General features: G+C 36.3%; 2 protein-coding genes and 2 pseudogenes across 2 annotated transcripts; 2 read left to right on the top strand and 2 right to left on the bottom strand.

The window, feature by feature from the left end:
- Window positions 1-1,577: 1,577 nt before the first annotated feature.
- Window positions 1,578-7,381, bottom strand: LOC120135832 (probable UDP-arabinopyranose mutase 1). The gene is made up of 5 exons (XM_039152020.1): window positions 6,964-7,381; window positions 3,016-3,365; window positions 2,641-2,891; window positions 2,134-2,302; window positions 1,578-2,049 (listed from the first exon to the last, which is right to left on the bottom strand). Exons 1-5 carry the CDS (start codon window positions 7,379-7,381, stop codon window positions 1,705-1,707), a joined length of 1,533 nt encoding a protein of 510 aa, XP_039007951.1. The 3' UTR covers window positions 1,578-1,704.
- A 1,796-nt stretch (window positions 7,382-9,177) lies between these two features.
- Window positions 9,178-13,533, top strand: LOC120136116 (annotated as a pseudogene).
- Window positions 13,534-13,896: 363 nt separating this feature from the next.
- Window positions 13,897-15,686, bottom strand: LOC120135831. The gene is made up of 4 exons (XM_039152019.1): window positions 15,675-15,686; window positions 14,344-14,874; window positions 14,187-14,206; window positions 13,897-14,098 (listed from the first exon to the last, which is right to left on the bottom strand). Exons 1-4 carry the CDS (start codon window positions 15,684-15,686, stop codon window positions 13,897-13,899), a joined length of 765 nt encoding a protein of 254 aa, XP_039007950.1.
- Window positions 15,687-15,775: 89 nt separating this feature from the next.
- On the top strand, window positions 15,776-19,081 carry LOC120135830 (annotated as a pseudogene).
- Window positions 19,082-19,149: the final 68 nt, after the last annotated feature.

The following is a 19,149-nucleotide window of genomic DNA, read 5'->3' as shown; positions in this document are numbered from 1 at the left end:
GTCTATGTTGGTGCGGCGCTGGGATGTTGATACCCTAAGGTTAGGGTTTGCAATCGGGCTACTGAGTGATGGGTATGGGCTCGGGTCAATTGGGCTTCGTTTGTTGGGCATGGGTTGGCCTGCAAAACAGTGTAATATGTAAATTGTAAGTTAAATAATAATAATAATGCTAATAATAATAATTAAAATAACGATAATAATAATATATACAAAAACCCGGACAAAAACGGGTGTCTACAAATATGTCATACTTGTTCGATGATCATAATTATTAATTCGTATGTTTAATAGTTAAAAGACATATCTATTAAGAACATGAGAGGAATTTATACTCTTTAAATTTTTAATTCTAATCTCTATTAATTTAGATATATTATTTTTAAATTTTGAATTAAATACATATTAAATATCGATTTAACACCACCATTATATATAATATTGGTTTCGATCTTACAAATATATTTATGTATATTTTTGGTCTTTTACAGTTTTACCCTTAAAATAGAAGTGAAAATGAAGTACTTACCCTTGGCTTCTTCGTTTGACAAATATTTTTCATCGCGTGAAGCAATTCATATATCCTTGCATTACGCTTCCTATTTGAGGACTCTGCATAATATCATGAATAAACTTAAAAATAAATAATTCAATAGTATTAAATATTAATTTATTTAAACTCAATTTACTTTTCATTTTAAAATAAATAAATAAATAATTTACTCAAACTCGATTAATTTACGGTAGGGCTAACATGTTTTTCTGGGATTGAGTTGGCTACGTGAAGAAGAATAATGAAATTTTAATCAAGATGACATTTATTTATTATAATATTCGTCTTATAAATATTCGTATTGGATTTAGATACCCAATTTAAGTTCGTGGATAAATTACTCACAATGCTCGACTCTGATTTACAATTGTCGATAGTATTTCAGTAATTTTAATCAATTTTTGTGACTCATTTGTTGATACAAGCATATTAATTCATATTTTTCTTTTATTTAAGTTTTTTAGTTGGGTTTTTAACATATTAATAATATGTACAATTACTTTTTATATATTATTTAATATATTAAATATAAAATTTTTATAAAAGCAGAAAAAAAATATAAACTTTCATATCAAAATCTTCTACTTTAGTAATAAAAATTAAATCTATAAAAAGAATCTATCATAAGATCTTGTAGTAAAAATGTACTCAACATGAATATTTAAAGAAGAAAAAAACTCAGAAATGCATAAATCCAAACACATGTATTAAATAGAACTGTAAAATTTAATATATATAATTACTCTTTATAAATTATTTAATATATTAATAATATGTTAAATATAAAATTTAGATAGAATCAGAGAACAATTATGTAAACTTTCATATCAATATATTTTATTTTAATAATAAAAATTAAATTTTTATATATAAAAACCTATCATAAGATCGTATAGTAAAATGTATTCGAAGAAAAAAAAACCTCAAAATGCATAAATCCAAACACATGTAATAAATAAATATGTAAATGGAACTTTTCAAAAGGAAATAAACTCTCAATCATACTAAAGTAACTCAGCAAAATCTAAAAGCAACCTGTAAAGTAATCATTCCAAGCTTTAATGCAAGAGCTCGGACAAAAATGTATGATCGGCGTCGCGATACGAGCGGACGGCAGCTAAACGAAACACGCTAGCTTTCTGATGGAAGCAAGTTTACTTGGAAGCATCATTAGGCAACGCAGCAGATTTTGATGCACCTGATGGGTTCAGTTCATCCCATGCTTCGATCCATGTCACCATAGCATCTGCAAGCTTGTTGAAGTAGTCGTCGACCTTGCCGAGCTTCTCCTTCACCTGCTTGGCGAGTTCAGTGTAGCATTTCTGAACGCTGGTGCAATCCTTCGGGAGGTTAACCGATTGGAAGAAAGGGATCAACTCTTCTTGCCAGTAAATCCCTTTGTACTCTTTCTTAAGATTCACGAACGGGTTGCTCGCTTTGCTGTGCCAAATGTACGGCAATCCGGTCTTCACTCCCCATCCGAGGTGATCGCAAATAACCTGCATAAGAACGGACAGACGACGATTAACGGCTGGAAGTGTTAACACGGCCATAGACTAACGGTGGCGACAAAGATAAGGTACCTTAGTGCACCATCCGGCCCACATGTCGTCGTATCGGCCGATAGGCTGACCATCACCCATGAGTCCAAAGTACATTGCCGAGCCGATCAATTCACGGTTGAATGCGAGGTTCATACCACACATGGGAAAGAGAGTTCCCTTCGGTATTGACATTACGGCATCGACGTACCTGATCGGAATTAGACACACTTTAGTCTATGACTAAAAAAAGAGCATGTGACACATATGATATGGTTCGGATTACCCATATAGTATTCTAGGTATTTTAGAACCTGAACCGAGACCAAACAGAGTATTATCACAGGCCGATTCAGATTGATTCGGTTCATCATTTGGATAATTATAGTTTTGTAAACATATAAAACAAAAATCGAATAAAACCACGTACATTTAACCATTATCCAAATCATTTTTTAAAAATCCGAACAAAAACATTACGGTTCGAATAGATTTTTGATTTTTTTTTCTTGTGATCATCGACATCAATGGTTATACTGATATATTTACCTGGTGTTCCTCTCAAGAGGCTTGACCAGCTGAGTCGGAGCATCATAATCCGGGATGTTGAGCCAGAGACCGTGAGACACAGCGGTCGGAACACCCTCCCGGAGACTGAACGGATACCCACGAACGAAATCGGCTCCAGCTCGGTACGGATCGTAGAGTGTGTTAAAGAAAAATGGAGTCGAGGGACTCAAAAGGTTGTTTATGTGCTGCTCCAATGCATTAATGTCATTTCCAGATGGATCTTTAGCAACCTGTAAAAAACAAAGCATTGAAATATCAAATCAAAATCCAATTTCGAATTTGCGTAGCATATTCAAACCCAGATCTCCAAAAACAAAACAGATTAAAATAAAAATCAATAAGTGTTGAGCTTACGAAACAATCATCGTCTATTGTATAGATGTACTTCTTCTTGGAAACCATGTATCCAAAGCACCTACAAGCAGAGTCCTTGAACGAGATACAGGAAGCTTTAGGACCCAAAATCCTGTTGATATCGTTCCTGTTGTAAAGCTCGTAATCGAATCCTTGGGGGACTTTGATGGTCTTCGAAGGATCGCCGTCTTGGACTATGATGAGATGGTAAGGCTGGAAAAAGGGTCTCCACATCTCCAAGAAATCCAAGTTTCGAATGGTGGGAATCACGATGTCGAGCTCGTCTTTCAACAGAGGAGCTGGTGAGATAGAAGCCATTGATAGTTTCTCAGAGCAAAGCAAAAACGTAGCTGAGAATAGAGAGGAAGACGAGGCGCTGTGTATGTATAAAAGAGGTGAATGATACCACACGGATTGCACGTGCGAAGAAATTGGTAAGGAAACAACTTAATTCACGCGTACACCTGTCCATAATCTGGTAGCCCGTAGACTCCGTAGGTCTGGGCCGTCCGGGTAGTATTAATTACTGGAATTTGATTTAATTTTAAATTCCGTATATGAAAGTAAACAGTTAACCATTTCGAGTCCAAATGTAATTGGTGATTATATAAGTTGAACATTAAAATTTAAGTTAAGTCTATAAAGAAAATTCTAGTGGTAAACGCCAATATAAAATTGGGACCAACGTGATTCCAATTTTCAATTTCAAATTCGCTGGGTGGGGTGGCTTTCATATAAAGTTAGGTGGATGCGAACACGTGGCACATGGAGGAGGAAGGTCGAAACAAATGGACGAGTGTTTTCCCTGGATTGATGGGGTGTCTGATGATGAGAAATCTTTTGATTTTAATTTTCAAATCATTAAGAATGAATACATTTTGATTTTTGTACAATTAATAAGGTCAAATTGATCACCTATATGTTATTCTTTTAAAATTATAATTAATGGTAAATTATATTTTTACTTTTAATCAATTATCGTTAAAAAAGTTAATGTGATATTGATAATATTTTTAACTGTTTTTCAATGTTGATGTGATATTATCTTACGAAAATACATTTAAATTGATGTTATTTTGTTACGACATGTGATCAAAATAGAACTGAAATGTATTGATATGTATGATTTTGAAAAATTATAGTTCGACGATTAAAACATAAATTAAGTAATAGGTTAGTGGTCAAATAGATAGCTTACTCAAATAATAATTACACTTTTTTTAAAAATAAATCACTAATTTTATTCAAAATAAAAAAATCCTAAATTAAAATAAAGATTTACAATTATAAAAGTAAATTAAACACATAATTAGGATAATTTCCTATAATCATTGAAACAAAACTAGCAACTAGGCATGTAAACGAACCGAACGCACACGAACGGAGGTATGTTCATGTTCGTTCATTTAATAAATAAACGAACATAAACGAACAAATTTTTTTTGTTCATGTTCGTTTATTAAGGAATATAACTTGTTCATGTTCGTTCATTTAATAAATTAACGAACATAAACGAACACGAACATAAACGAACATAAACGTTGGAGACCCTACCTTCCATTGTTCTTTCATGAAAAATAGTCGACAATGCAAATCAACTAAATCTACAGTGATAAATAGTGTAAGAGCTGATTAACAGTGGTGAAATGTTTGAAAATATCAAATATTTCGATCGATCTTTTAAAGATATTAAATGATTCACACGACTTTAATTTAACGATATAACATTTATCTTAGTGGTCCATGATTACATATGAACAATCATTTTCCACTATGTTATTTTAATAAATTCGCCGGCTAAAAGTTTTATGACATCAATGTCTGACTTTAGTGAGGTTTGTTAATAATGGTCATTTCCGTTGGCAGAGTAGAAAATTTAACAGCATGAAGATTTCGAACGGTACAAATTGGACTACAAGGCAATAACATAGATCCGAAATCCCTTCGATGCTACATATCGTAACTGATATTATTGCTAAACCACCATTCAAAATTTTAACATACCTAAAGTCTACTCCACAACTAAATGTCACACAAGAACTATGAAAACAAAAGTTCATTGTCAAAGTGTATTTCTACTTATTAATGGGTTCTTCCTGGAAAACTCATTACTTCCGCTATTACACTCTTTTGCAGAAATTACATAGAAACCTTTGTTTTGTTTTCTGACAAATTCTATATATTTTCTCTTTACTGATGCTCATATACTTTCGATTGTTACCTTTATCTTCCCATCTATTTCTAGAAAAAAATATAATGTTTTCTTGAGTTTTAGATCTGAAGATATCAGCAATAACTTTACATATAAACTATTAAGTCAAATAAAACAGAGAAAGAGATGAAAGCATATCTGTAAAACTTCATATTGCACTATAATATAATTTGTTTGAAGCTTTCAGCGATCGTCTCCACTCTCTAGTGAACACTAGGGTTTGGGAAAAAAGGGGGGAAATGAATATAGGTGTCAGGTGCCTCACGAGTTACCATATTGGATTTAATCTCCAAATAAAATTAGGTTAATTATGGAATTAGTCATCAGAATATCAGATTAATTAATATTTTAAGATACTTTCAAATTGGTCACCAAATTGATTTAAGAAGATTGGGTTAAACATAAATGAATGAACATAAGCGAACATAACCGAACGAACATAACCGAACGTTCACGAACGTAAATGAAAGAACGAGACCTATGTTCATGTTCGTTCATTTAATTAAACGAATACAAAATCTTGTTCATGTTCGTTCATTTAATAAATAAACACACATAAACGAACTTCCCGCCGCACGGTTCATGAACGGTTCGCTGAACGTTCAGTTCATTTACAGGCCTACTAGCAACTTAAGATCACATAAGACCATACAAGGAAAGATTAAAAACCTAACCAAGAAAATTCGAACAAAAATAAATACAAACAGATATGATCGCATCGATAAACGAACCAAAAAAGAGATCAAACTACTGAAAGATCACTGACAAATCACAAATCAGACTCAAGCGACATGAAACACTATCCACGAATGCATAACGAGTATCAAATTCCAATTCGAGGTCCAAAGCATAGAATATCAATAATATAACAGATAGCCGCTATCTTGATCAGTCATGGTAATGTCTAATCAATCTTTAGAAAAAGATAAATGAAAACAACGATCAAACAGTCGAAAAACGTGCAAAAAAATAAAAGAAAATGTGTCATAAAGACAGAAAAACGTGACAATCAGACATATTTATCAGGAAAAATGATATTAAAGAATACCGACGATTCGTAAATAACATTAAAGTTTGTGTCGTCGTCGATCAACAAAAATAAAAATAAAAAGAGATAAACAATTTACCAATGAGAGAAAATTAGAAGAAAACTAGGAGATTAAGTTGACTAAATATATATATAGGAGGATATAATTACACTTTTTTTTTCTAAAAATAAACTTTAATAATTTACTAAATTTTATTAAATACACACATCGTATATGAAAAATATTTATGTTTAATTTAAAAAAAATCTTATGACAATATAATAACGTTACTTAATTTATAAATAAAAGTTAAACATCTAAAATTTAATTTAAAATCATAATTATAAAAATAATTTTAATCTAATCTCAAAAGTTTAAATTTCTAGATTTCGTTGTAGAAAATCATTTTTTTTGATGAAATTATATTTTTATCTTTAATTATTACATTTTTAATTTATAACATAATGTTTAAAATATACATTATACTTTTAAAATATTTTTTAATAGTAATTTCACACAATTGATCGCAGCAGGTACGAGAGAGTCTTCTTGCATGGGAGCATATTCTTTATCGATTTATGGGTCGCGCCTTTCTAGTAAGGATATTAGATAAAAAAAATAAAGTCCAAATGATTTTGACAGAAAAATAATGATTATATGGGTAATTTTTCGGGAAATTCGCCCCTGAGATGATGATGACTGAGTGACGTGAGCGGTCTATATTAGGAGCAGCACGAGACTGGACCACTGCGTGGGAACCAATGGAGCTCAAAGCAGATTTTCGTGACGGGGAAGTACTACCTCGATACTGCACAGAGGGACCGGATAAGATAGAGAGAGGTTTGTGAGCCACAGAAGGGTTCTTCCCAGCGCTGATCTTAGCGAGCTGTGTTGAAGGAGCTTTGCCCTTAGATGACTTTTTAGACAGAGAGGAGCTTGCTCCAGATCTTGTTACTTTAGGTGCCGGGAGGAGAGCTTCAGGCTGCGTAGGAACATCAAAGTCATCTTCGGTTGCATCATGAATCGGATTGAAACGTGAACCTGTTATAACGGCATCTTGTTGATGAGGGGTTGGGTCGTTCTGTGGCTTGGCACTCCTTCGAGGACGGAGCTCACCATCATCCATGGGCCGAAAGCAGCGTTGCTGGTTGGTTTCGGGTCTCATGGAGGGTCAAAATTGGCTCAGAGGCAGCAGGAGGCGTAGGTTAAAGAAGTGGGCAAGTTGCAGAGTTGTGTCCATATTTGAGTTGAAGCAAATGATCGGGAGGGATTCGTATTCCACGATTTGCACATGTTCGTTGATCAGAATCTTCGAGATTAGAGGTTTATTGAGATCTACTCGAGCAGCCATTCGAGTAAAACGACCGCACCTCCCACTCTGGATTTGATAATCAATGTGGATGACGCGACCAATACATTCACCGATCTCGGTTATGAGAATTTTTTTTGTACAGGGTCGTAGGCAAACCTGGTAAGCTAATCCATGCAATGATCTTGCTTGGATATGGTTGAGAGATCGAAAGGTCCGGTGACCAGGATTCAACGGTCAGATAATGCCCAAAAATGGTCCAGGATCCATCGGTGAGAACCTTAAGGAAATCGGAACGAGTGCGAAAAGATACCAGATAGTAATCATTCTCTATGTCCATCAGTTTGATTGGCTGAGAAGGTTTCCAGATGTTGTTTCGAAGGGTGGTGTACCCGATCCGTCGTTTTCAAGGAGTTGAACCACGACAGTTTGATCGACTCTTTTCCGCTAGGGTTTTGATCCGTTCAGAGAAGTTGATTGATATCATACCATCAACAAGGCCTCTCGTAACATCTCCTTCCAAAAGTTCCAAATCATCATCGTCCATGAACTCTTCTTCAGTCGGATCAGACCGACTGCCATTATTAACAAGTTTATCCTTGTAGGAAGGAAGGGGTTGTGACAGGGGAATTGGATTCAACGTCCTTCGGAGTGGTGAAAGTGACACCCTTATCAGGAGGGTCATCATTGATGCGACGGGGTTTTTTGGTGGAACGGTCATCCACAAGGCTTACGACTGTGCTGGGGTTAGAAAGAGCAGTAGGGTTTTCGTGGGAGGCATTATGACTTTTGGTTTATAAATAATTTAAGATTTTGAAGATTGATGTTTGGTCGAGTAGAGTCAATACTAATTTTCATTCCTATGTTTCAAGTCAAGTTTGAGATGGATGAGATTCTCCGATGTCAAGTGAAGATATAAAATTCTTGAGTTAAGATTAAGATTATCAAAATTCGACTTATCAGATATAATACATATTCTTAATTATAAAAGTAAATAATTTTTTTTAAAAAATAAAAAATCACATTATTGAAATCATTAATGGTTTAACAGTTTAATAATTTGATTACAATATAAAATAAAATTGTATATTAAAAATTAAAATATTTATAGTTCAATATTAAAAAACAATATACAGTCTAGAGTTTAACTAAGTATTGAACGAGTGTTGTTTATTAATATTAAAAAATTTAACTAAACTTAAAGAGAACACGTGTCAATTGGGGGGAGAATAGCCGGGTATGGACTCTGGACCGAGTAAATGTATAAAAAAACGATTTTCAATTTTCGGCATCTTCTCTTTGGCATTGTTAGCTATTGTCGTTCCCGTTTCCTGCTTCGTACGCAACGCATCCCGTTATTCCCTTTTGCGTCTTCGCTCTCTCACTCTCTCCTTTATTCGAGAGTTCACACTCATAGATCTCTCTCTCTCTCTCGCTTTCTCTCTCTTTTAAGCTCAAATCACCCACGAGTCAGGTACTTTGATATTGCTTTCCCTCGTATATTTCATTCCAGTCGATCTCTGTTTGAACGTTACTGGCTTATAGCTACAGTATTTGATTGATCTGCTAATCGTCTGTAAGATCGTGCCTTTTTTGAATTCGGTTGTTGAATCTGCTTCATAATTTTCATGTCTGTAAAGGTTTTTTTTGAGCTTTCTGTTTTGAATCACTAGTTGTTTTTAGATGGAAAATACTATGTGCATGCCTTCTATTTTTTTTTTAAAAAAAGAATTTGTTTCCAGTGATGGTGTTTATTGGTTAGTTGTTTATTGCTTGAAAATAGAGGTTATAGTGTTTAATGGCTGAGTACTTATTCTGAGGACTATTTTAATTACAAATGTTTGCACAAAGATTTGTTGGATTGTGAATTAGCTTTTTTGTTAGGCAATGTGGGGCTTTTGTTGAACCCTATTCTTATATTTTAGTAATTTCAAAATATTACTTGCAATAAGTACTTTTCATCATTGTTTCTTTTCTGCTGTCATCAAACTATCCTTAGTTGAAACTTTGTTTATTGATTCCTTGAAAATTATGTGCAGACGGCCATGCAGGAAGGAAGTCTTGCCGATATTCATATTCCCAGTGCTCAAGTTGTTGGAAATGCTTTTGTGGAACAGTATTACCATATTCTTCACCAATCACCGGATCTGGTGCATAGATTTTATCAAGATTCAAGTTGTTTAAGTCGGCCTGATATGTATGGCAACATGACTAAAGTAACAACAATACAAGTAAGTTTATTTAGGAGTTAAGATAATTTCCTACATGAGCATATTGTTATCAAGAATTCAAAACTGTACGGCCTCCGTGCAGAAGATGATGCTTCTAGACTAAGTCGATAACTAGTTTCTGAGAATAATTGCTGAAAAATTGCAATAAATTTTATTGAAGAATTTCTTCAAAAAGTATGGATATTTATGCCTTTTAGTTGAAGCTTTTTATGCCTTGTTTGGTGCATATGCCATATGTTAAACTTTAGTGATGGATATTTCATCAAATGTTTGTTTCTGGAGACATTTGATATGGTAAAATATTAAATTTTATAATTTGAATTGACATTTTTTATATATATAACATGGCTTTATTGACTAGTACACTGATGTTTGCTCTGGATCAGGCAATTAATGAGAAGGTACTATCACTGAATTATGAGGACTATACAGCAGAGATAAAAACTGTGGATGCTCAGGACTCTTTTGAGAAAGGGGTCATCGTGGTGGTATCTGGATGCTTAACAGGGAAAGACAATATTAGAAAGAAATTCACTCAAACCTTCTTTCTAGCTCCACAAGACAATGGCTACTTTGTCTTGAATGATGTTTTCAGGTACATTGCAGACACAGAGTTGCAAAACAATGTTCTGGTTAATGAGATCAGTGAACAAGGTTCAACATATGCCACAACACCTGAACCAGGTTTGATCTAATTCTTTCTTTTGCGTCGTGTTCATATTTTCTTTATGCTCAAATCATGGAATTGCTTTAAATTTTGCTTCCAGGGCTCCCTCATGACCATCTTTTGGACGACCCATTAATTAATCCCGAAGAGGAAGATATTAATAATGGAGCTGAAGTTTGTGATCCCTCAGATGAGGAAGAAGGATCAGTAATTGAAGAGGAGGTTGTTGAACCCCAAAATGTTGTCAGTCAGAATGAGAGTGTTGTGGCTGATGAGTCAGTTCCTGCGGTTCTACAAGATGCTCCAAAGAAATCGTATGCTTCAATTGTGAGTTAATGTTGATTCTTTTTACTCTCCATTTATGTTTTGGTGATTCTTTGATTTATAATTGAACCTAATTGTATATTAGGTCAAAGTGATGAAAAGCAGTTCACCATCTACTCCGGTCCATACAACTACCGGAAATGTAAGGGCAGCACCTGCAGAGCAGTGGTCAACCGTTTCTGCAAAACCTGCTCCAACACACCAACGGTAGCAGTTCCTAATAGTGATAATGCGCCTGAAAGTAGCAATGAGAATGAGGAAGGTAATTGTTAATTTCATTTATGACATGATAATAAAACAGCTGTTCTCTGTGTAGGCCCAACTCTTCTTTTTTCATGAAGTATCTGTGTCTAACCCATATCTGGGGATGGGTATAGGGATATGACCTTTTAAGATCCTCCAAATACATGAAAAACTTAAAAAACAATGAACATGTCTGTTCTGGACTCATACCCATATTTGATGCGTACATACGAATCCGTGTAACATAGATTGTTTTCTTATCGATAAAGTTAGATCCCATCTTTTCTATTTTAATCAATTATCCAATAAGGGAGTCAAGAATCTTAACTTGATTTTGGCATGTTTTATCTTATGTCACACCGATTTTTCTCTTTGATGTGCTTGATGCATATTCTTTCTTGGTTTAAATATAAACCTAATGTGCTTTGTTACCTAAGCTGAAGGACACTCCATATATGTACGGAATTTGCCTTATAATGCAACACCTGCACAACTTGAGGAGACATTCAAAAAATTTGGGCCCATTAAGCACAATGGCATCCAAGTCAGAAGTAATAAGGTTAGCTAAGATATCAGTTTGGGGTTCTATTTCCTTTTTGACATCTCTAGTTCAAGTTCTTACTGTTTTCTGCGTTTCTTGCTTACTGCAACAGGGATTCACTTTTGGTTTTATTGAATTCACGACTCCAAGTTCAGTGCAGAGTGCACTTGAGGTATCATCTCATACTTCTCATCACTCCTGTCATAAATGTAGTGCCGTCATGATCACCATCACTTCACTCTTCCAGTCAATCACTTAGATGAAGAGCGTTTCATAATTTTAGCCTACCAAATACATATTGTATGTGTGGCAAGTATTCTAATTATTCCTCCTAAAACTGAAATGGAAATGTACTTGTTTATTGGGTTAAGCTTTCGTCAACTGTAGTATTACCTGAAACAAGAAATAGAACACAAATCCTAGATCAATGTCTTCTAAGTGACAGTATGTTTGAATGGATTACCTGAAATGTGTGCCTTTCGATCACTTGAGAAGTATCTGATTAGATTATTTCATCTTGAACTTTCTTTAAGAGAACTATACCACTGTGTAGGTAATTTAATCAACTAGTCTAAAAGAATAAATCCACCTCGATTGGCATCCTATGCTGCTCTGACTCTTCATTTTTTCTTGAAATATCCGTGTCCAATACATGTATTTTACACGTACTTGAGTCAGATATGGGGATCTGTCCCTTCAAGGACTCTCCAAATACATGGTAATCTTGGAAAAAGGATAAAGAAATTTCACATACCCGAGTCCAAGTAACATAGCTGGCTTCTCTTTCATTTCTTTTGTTACTTTTGGACAGTATGTAACCATAAAACATGCACCTCGTACCAATTATTGTACATTTACATCTGATATTCTCCTCAACCTCATATTAGTTCATCTTTTAGTTTGTACTTTATTTGCAGCCTTGTTGAATTAAGTTGGAAATTTGAAAGCTAAAAGCCAAATTCTATAAAAAAAAAAGCTAAAAGCAATTAAAATGTTAACGTGTATTTTGTGAATGTCATAAATATTACACTTGTGAATTCACCTGGTCCACATTTCTAAGGTCTCCTAAATCAAAGGTTTAATTACAAAATCATCCCTTATTTTCACCCTTTCTCAGGTGTCCTTAAATTTGTTGCTGAACTTAACTATGATATTAATCAGGGACCTCTGCTTGGTGTTTTATGTGAGCATATTTAAATTTATGGTTGTGCTGAATGGCATTTCAGGCCTCACCGATCACAATTGGGGATCGCCAAGCTGCTGTGGAAAAAGAGGACAAGTACTCGAGGTAATTCGAAATTTATTTCGGAGAAATGCTTTTGACACCTGAATTTCTTCAAAAAAATTCCATTTTTTTTACTAATAATGTTGTTTTACACGAGCTGAACTCTTTAGTTCATCCAATGATGGTACTGAAATTATGTAATATGTTCTCAACGACGTTGCTATTATGCAATATGTTCTCAACCACATTGCTATTATGCAATATGTTCTCAACCACATTGCTATTATGCAATATGTTCTCAACCACATTGCTATTATGCAATATGTTCTCAAATGCGTTGCTATTATGCAATATGTTCTCAACTGTTCAGTTTGTATATATATAGAATATATACTTGAGAAATTGCTGCTTTTTGCAGTTGTTAGCAGTGGGAGAGGAAGGTATGAATCAGGTAAAGGTGGGTTTCGGAGTGACAGTTTCCGTGGTCGAGGGAACTTCATTAATGACCGAGGAGGAGGCTATGGCAGGAATGAATTCAGAAACCAGGGTGAGTTTTCGGTTCGACCCAAAGGTCCAGGTAGACGGAGCGGAGACAGTTATCAGTGGGCTAATCAGAATGGAAGGGGTGGTCGTCAAGGTGGGCCCCCAAAACCTTGATTTTATTTGTTTTCAGACCATCAGCTGAGAAAGTGAACAGATGATTCTTCGAAAGTATAAACAAAGATTAGGAGCCAAGGATTCAAAGTTTTTATCTTCAGAAATTTCAACTGTTCTGAACGGTTAACTATTTTAATATTTTTTTGATCAATATTTTGGCATCTTTGATGACATGCTCTCAAATATTTCCTTATTAAATACATTTATTCCCGTGAAAACATCAAACGATTATAATGCATGTAGCATAGGCGGTGTTATCTTAGCCATAAGAAGCTTAAGCTTGAATTGAAATTTGAGGCTCAAAACTTAGATTTTGAATATTCAATACTAGTTTATATATATACATGCACTTAGGTGTTCTTTCAAGAGGTTGCAGAGGCTGGACTGGCAGTGCAACAAGAGAAACAAGCTAACCATTTTTTGGGTCCACCATTTCTGGTTGTTTTAGGGGTCTGAGGCTTTGGGGTTCCCGAAGGACTCTGTGTTTTCTTTAGGGCATCCTAGCTTCGGTGTTTCTGGAGTTGTCTGTGCTTCATTAGCTGTTTCTGAAAGTGTCTCTGGAGTTCTAGGGGTGGAGCACTCTTGTTGGCTTTGTTTCTCTGTACTCTGAGGCGGTGATCCGTTTTCACTTGTATCTCCTATCAATCTTCATTGCAAGAAAAGAATGAATCAGCATGTTACTGTAATACGATCGGATATCTTTAATTCTTCAATGTTGGCGCAAGGTTTCGCACCCGAAACTGAAAACCGAAGACTGGAAACATTCAGTTTTTGAGATGTGAGAGCTTACATAGGGAAGGCAAAATATTGACACTTGAATCTGGTGGATCATAATGAACATCGCACACAGGATGGGAAAGAGAGTTCTTTATGAACATCGACCTTACGAACCTGAGATGCTTTCTCCCTTGTTGTGTCGGTTGCTTCTGCTTCTGTATCTCTGATGCAGCCCCCGTTCGAGTCTCTACTTTGCCCGGTAGTTTCAGTCGCTGTCTGATTATTACGTGGAGTGACCTGGAATAGACTGCCAATAAAACTCATGTTCCCCTTGTGGATACTAAACAATGATTCGCTGTTTAAGCCGATGACACCACGTTGAATGGCAAATTCAGCTGATGACAGATTGTTCCACGGAGTGCCTGGTGGCAACGGACTGCAAAGTGGTGAATCGTTATAAAAATAAAACTCGCCTGATTTCGACATCCAATTCAATTGTTCCGTTGTGAAACTCGGGTTCCCCATGTGAAGGCTAAACAACGATTCGTTAGAACGCATGCTCCATTCCCTTGTAGCTGCAGTTGTTCTAGCAAAGACATGAGATGCGGTGTTGGCTTCGGTAGGTTGTTCCGCAGCCAATGTTTGAGGAGTTGGTGTCGCCGGATCATCGTCACCGGTTGACGATGAATGAGAGAGGATTGTCGGCTTTTTACCCCGTCAAAACACGAAGATTTTCACTCGGAGAAGCAACTCGGTCCGTATTGAAACACTGCTGGAATCATGATCTCCACTCATATTTCCAAATTCAACCAGAAAATTATGCTTTTATGGAATTAAAACAAAAATCAATCAGACTTCCAAGCTCTTATCTGTTTTCATAAGCAAAACACAAATGAATGATGAACACGAAAGAAATTTTTGTAAAATTCCCGGATAGAATCGTTTAATAAACCATAATTTCTTGTTCATCAAATTCACTAATTAAATCGTTAACAAACCAAAAATCCCAAAAACAATTGTTGAATATATAAACTCAAAACCACATCAAGAAACAAATAGAATCAAACAATAAGAAGAACTAACAAAATCAAATGATAAGAACCAATTCAAAACGTAATTCGAAGATTTAAAAAACATGTATCCTTCAATGAATCCCAATCAAATTGATGATTCATTGACTAGAAATGAGCCTTCTTCCTCCGATCTTATTAACAGAGAAATAACGAAACTCGATAATTAAAAATAAATAAAGATCGGAAAGCAAGAAAACTAGAGAATGCGAGAGAGAATTGGATGAGAGGTACAATTTGAATGGGTTTAGGTAATTTGTGTCTGTTTTATGTATGGTAATAACGAACTTTAGCCGCCAAAAAAAAACTATTTAATTTGTACATGTTTAATACTCAGGTTAAAGTACATTATAGGTCATTAAACTATAATTAATAATCTTTTTGGCCACTAAACTTTCAGAAGTTATACAATAATCATTCAATTTAAAAACCCACACGTGTCGCCATCGTCTACTAAACCCGAGGGTTTTACTTTCCAGTTCCATGAAAACAGAAGGGTAGGCTGCGGAAAAGCCTCAGTTTTTTTTTTCCCGTAAATTTCTTTCTCTTTTTCGGTATCTTCTTGAGCCTGCTCGTTTCACTGACTGTTCATTTTGAAAGGGTTTCTTTCAGTGTCTGTATCGCTAAAGGTGTTTCCTTTTTCAAATTTCTTGTATTATCATATCATTGTTTTTCTAGCCCACATTAGCATGAAATGATTTGCTTTGGATTGCTTGTTTTTGGGTTGCTTAAGATCAATGAGAAATCGGAGTTTTTTTTTGGAGTGATTGAAAAAAGTTATTTTTTCTATTGGTTTTGTATATGAATATCCATGCCGTGTTCGTGTGTTATTGTTCGTCATAATCGTGTTTAAGTTGTTTTATACTTGTACTAATTTTGATGTGTTAATAATTCTTAGGACAGAGATTTTTGAACATTTGAATGCTAGCTCTTTTAGTCAGTGTTGTGCTTGTATATTTTCTGGGGTCTGATCTGTTTATATTTGTTATCTAGGTCGAAACAATGGCTTTCTTAGGTAAATTTGGGAGTATATTTAGGCAACCACAAGTATGCAGGTCGATTCTCTGTTGTCTGCAACAAGGCCAGGGCTCTTTCAAGTATTTAGAAGCATGTCAACATCACCAAGCTCGAAGCTTTTTGTGGGAGGTCCATCGAACTTTCCTCTAGAATTCGAGTCCTTTTAAATTCCCCATTTTCTTGGGGTTTCTCATCTGTCTTGTTTTGAATTGCAGGTATTTCTTACCAAACTGATGATCAAAGTCTGAGAGAAGCTTTTAGCAAATACGGTGAAGTTATTGACGGTACGATATCCTTAATTCAACTTGCTAGTATCACGATAAACAGGATTGCAAAGTCTCAAGATGCTTAAATCTTACTGTCTACATTTTGTATGAAGTATGGCTTGAACGATGTAGGTATCATCGACGAACTAATTTAGGAAGTGACTATTTGTTTCTGACTTCGAGTTCGTCTATTTTTTTTTATAAGAATTGGAGGTCTCGTTAAAACCCCCCTTCATAATTCGAGTTCATCTATGTATGGGTGCTTAACTGCTTATGCTATTGGGGCACTTACCGATGAATGATAATTATTTTCTTGTTTGAATTTGCCTGTCTGATTGCTTATGCTCTTTGGTGGACTAAAAACGGTTTCACTGTTGGTTTTCTATTTATTGATTTGTTGTTGCTGTTTTCCGGTTGACTTTGTAATACTGTTCATTTTATATTTCCTTTAGCAAAAATAATTGTGGATCGAGAGACGGGCAGGTCGAAAGGATTTGGCTTTGTCTCTTACTCTAGTACTGAGGATGCCTCCAGTGCAATACAGGCCTTGGATGGACGGGTAATGATATAAAAGTATATAGGTTTTATTTTTTTTAGGATTTACATGTTACTTGGACTTGATTGTGAGTGTTGGATATAGTTACGTGTCCATCACGAGCATGTTCGAAAATTTCTAATTTATTCCATTGTTTGGAGAGTTCTTGAAGGTCATATCCATAATGATGATTTGTAGGAATATTTTGTTGACAGGAATTTGTGTGTGAATCCTTGTTGCAGGAACTCAATGGCCGTCAAGTAAAAGTAGCCTATGCAGCTGAAAGACCTCCTCGCAACTTTGGAGGTGGAAGTTTCAATATTGGTTATGGTGGCGGATACGGTGTTGGTGGCAGCTACAGAGATGATAGTGGGAGCTATGCCAGAAACAATGATTTATCTTCTGGAATTATGGAGGTAATATTGGATATGGTAACACTGGTGGTGGTTATGGAGGCCAAGGAAGCTATGGTGGTGGAAACAATTATGGTACTGGTGGTAGCTATGGAAGCTTCTGATCAATCTGGTCCAAACAATTGCGATGGTGGGAATTTCAATTTTGCTGCCGGTGAAAGCAGTGGCAATAGTTTTGCCACCAGCAGTTCAGCTGGATTCAGAGGTAACATAATGGAATTCGGTGGAGGTAATGTTGGATATGGTAACACTGGTAGTGGTTATGGATCAAGGAAGTTATGGTGGTGGTAACAAGTATGGCGCTGGTGGTAGCTACGAAAGCAGCTCTGATCAATCTGGTCCAAACAAGTGCGATGGTGGGTTCAATGCTCCAGCCGGCAACATTGGCGGTGATAGTTTTGCCACCAGTGGTTCAGCTGGATTCGGAGGTAACCAAATGGGATTTGGTGGCGATAATGTTGGATATGGGAAGACTTGTGGTGTTGGTAGTGGTCATGGAGGCCAAGGAAGTTATGGTGGAGGTAACAAGTATGGCATTGGTGGTAGCTATGGAAGCAATTCTGATCAATCTGGTCTAAACAAGTACGATGGTGGGAATTTCAATGCTGCTGCTGGTGATATCGGTGGTGATAATTTTTCCACTATTGGTTCAGCCGGCTTCAGAGGTAACCAAATGGGATTCGGTGGCGGTAATGTTGGATATGGTAACACTGGTGGCGGTGGTAGTGGTTATGGAGGCCAAGGAAGTTATGGTGATGGTAACAAGGATGGCGCTGGTGGTAGCTATGGAAGCAACTCTGATCAATCTGGTCCAAACAAGTACGATGGTGGGTTCAATGCTGCCGCCGGTGGCATTGGTGGTGATAGTTTTGCCACCAATGGTTCAGCCGGATTTGGAGGTAACCATATGGGATTTGGTGGTGGGGGAAGCGGTTATGGAGGCCAAGGAAGTTATGCTGGTGGTAACAAGTATGGCACCGGTGGTAGCTACGGAAGCAATTCTAATCAATCTAGTCCAAACAAGTATGATGGTGGGAATCTCAATGCTGTTGCCGGTGACAGTTTTGCCACCAGTGGTTCAGCCGGATTTGGAAGTAAACAAATGGGATTCGGTGGTGGTAATGTTGGATATGGTAACACTGGTGGAGGTGGTAGTGGTTATGGGGGCTAGGAAGTTATGGTGGTGGTAACAAGTATGGCACTGGCGGTAGCTATGGAAGCAATTCTGATCAATCTGGTCCAAACAAGTACGATGGTGGGAATCTCAATGCTGTCACCGGCGAAATCGGTGGTGGTAGTTTTGCCACCAGCGGTTCAGCCGGATTCGGAGGTAAACGAATGGGATTCGGCGGCAGTAATGTTGGATATGGTAACACTGGTGGCAGTGGTAGTGGTTATGGAGGCCTAGGAAGTTATGGTGGTGGTAACAAGTATGGAACTGGTGGTAGCTACGGAAGCAATTCTGGTCAATCTGGTCCAAACAAGTTTGATGGTGGGAATCTCAATGCTGTCGCCAGTGACAGTTTTGCCACCAGTGGTTCAGCCGATTTGGAGGTAAACGAATGGGAGTCGGTGGTGGTAATGTTGGATATGGTAACACTGGTGGAAGTGGTAGTAGTTATGGAGGCCTAGGAAGTTATGGCGGTAGTAGCTACGGAAGCAATTCTGATCAATCTGGT

This window comes from Hibiscus syriacus, unplaced genomic scaffold (genome assembly GCF_006381635.1).
Source record: "Hibiscus syriacus cultivar Baekdansim isolate YM2019G1 unplaced genomic scaffold, ASM638163v2 tig00110621_pilon, whole genome shotgun sequence".
Lineage (NCBI taxonomy): Eukaryota > Viridiplantae > Streptophyta > Magnoliopsida > Malvales > Malvaceae > Hibiscus > Hibiscus syriacus.
Note: the sequence above shows the minus strand (reverse complement) of the source record. Positions and strands in the feature narration are given on the sequence as shown.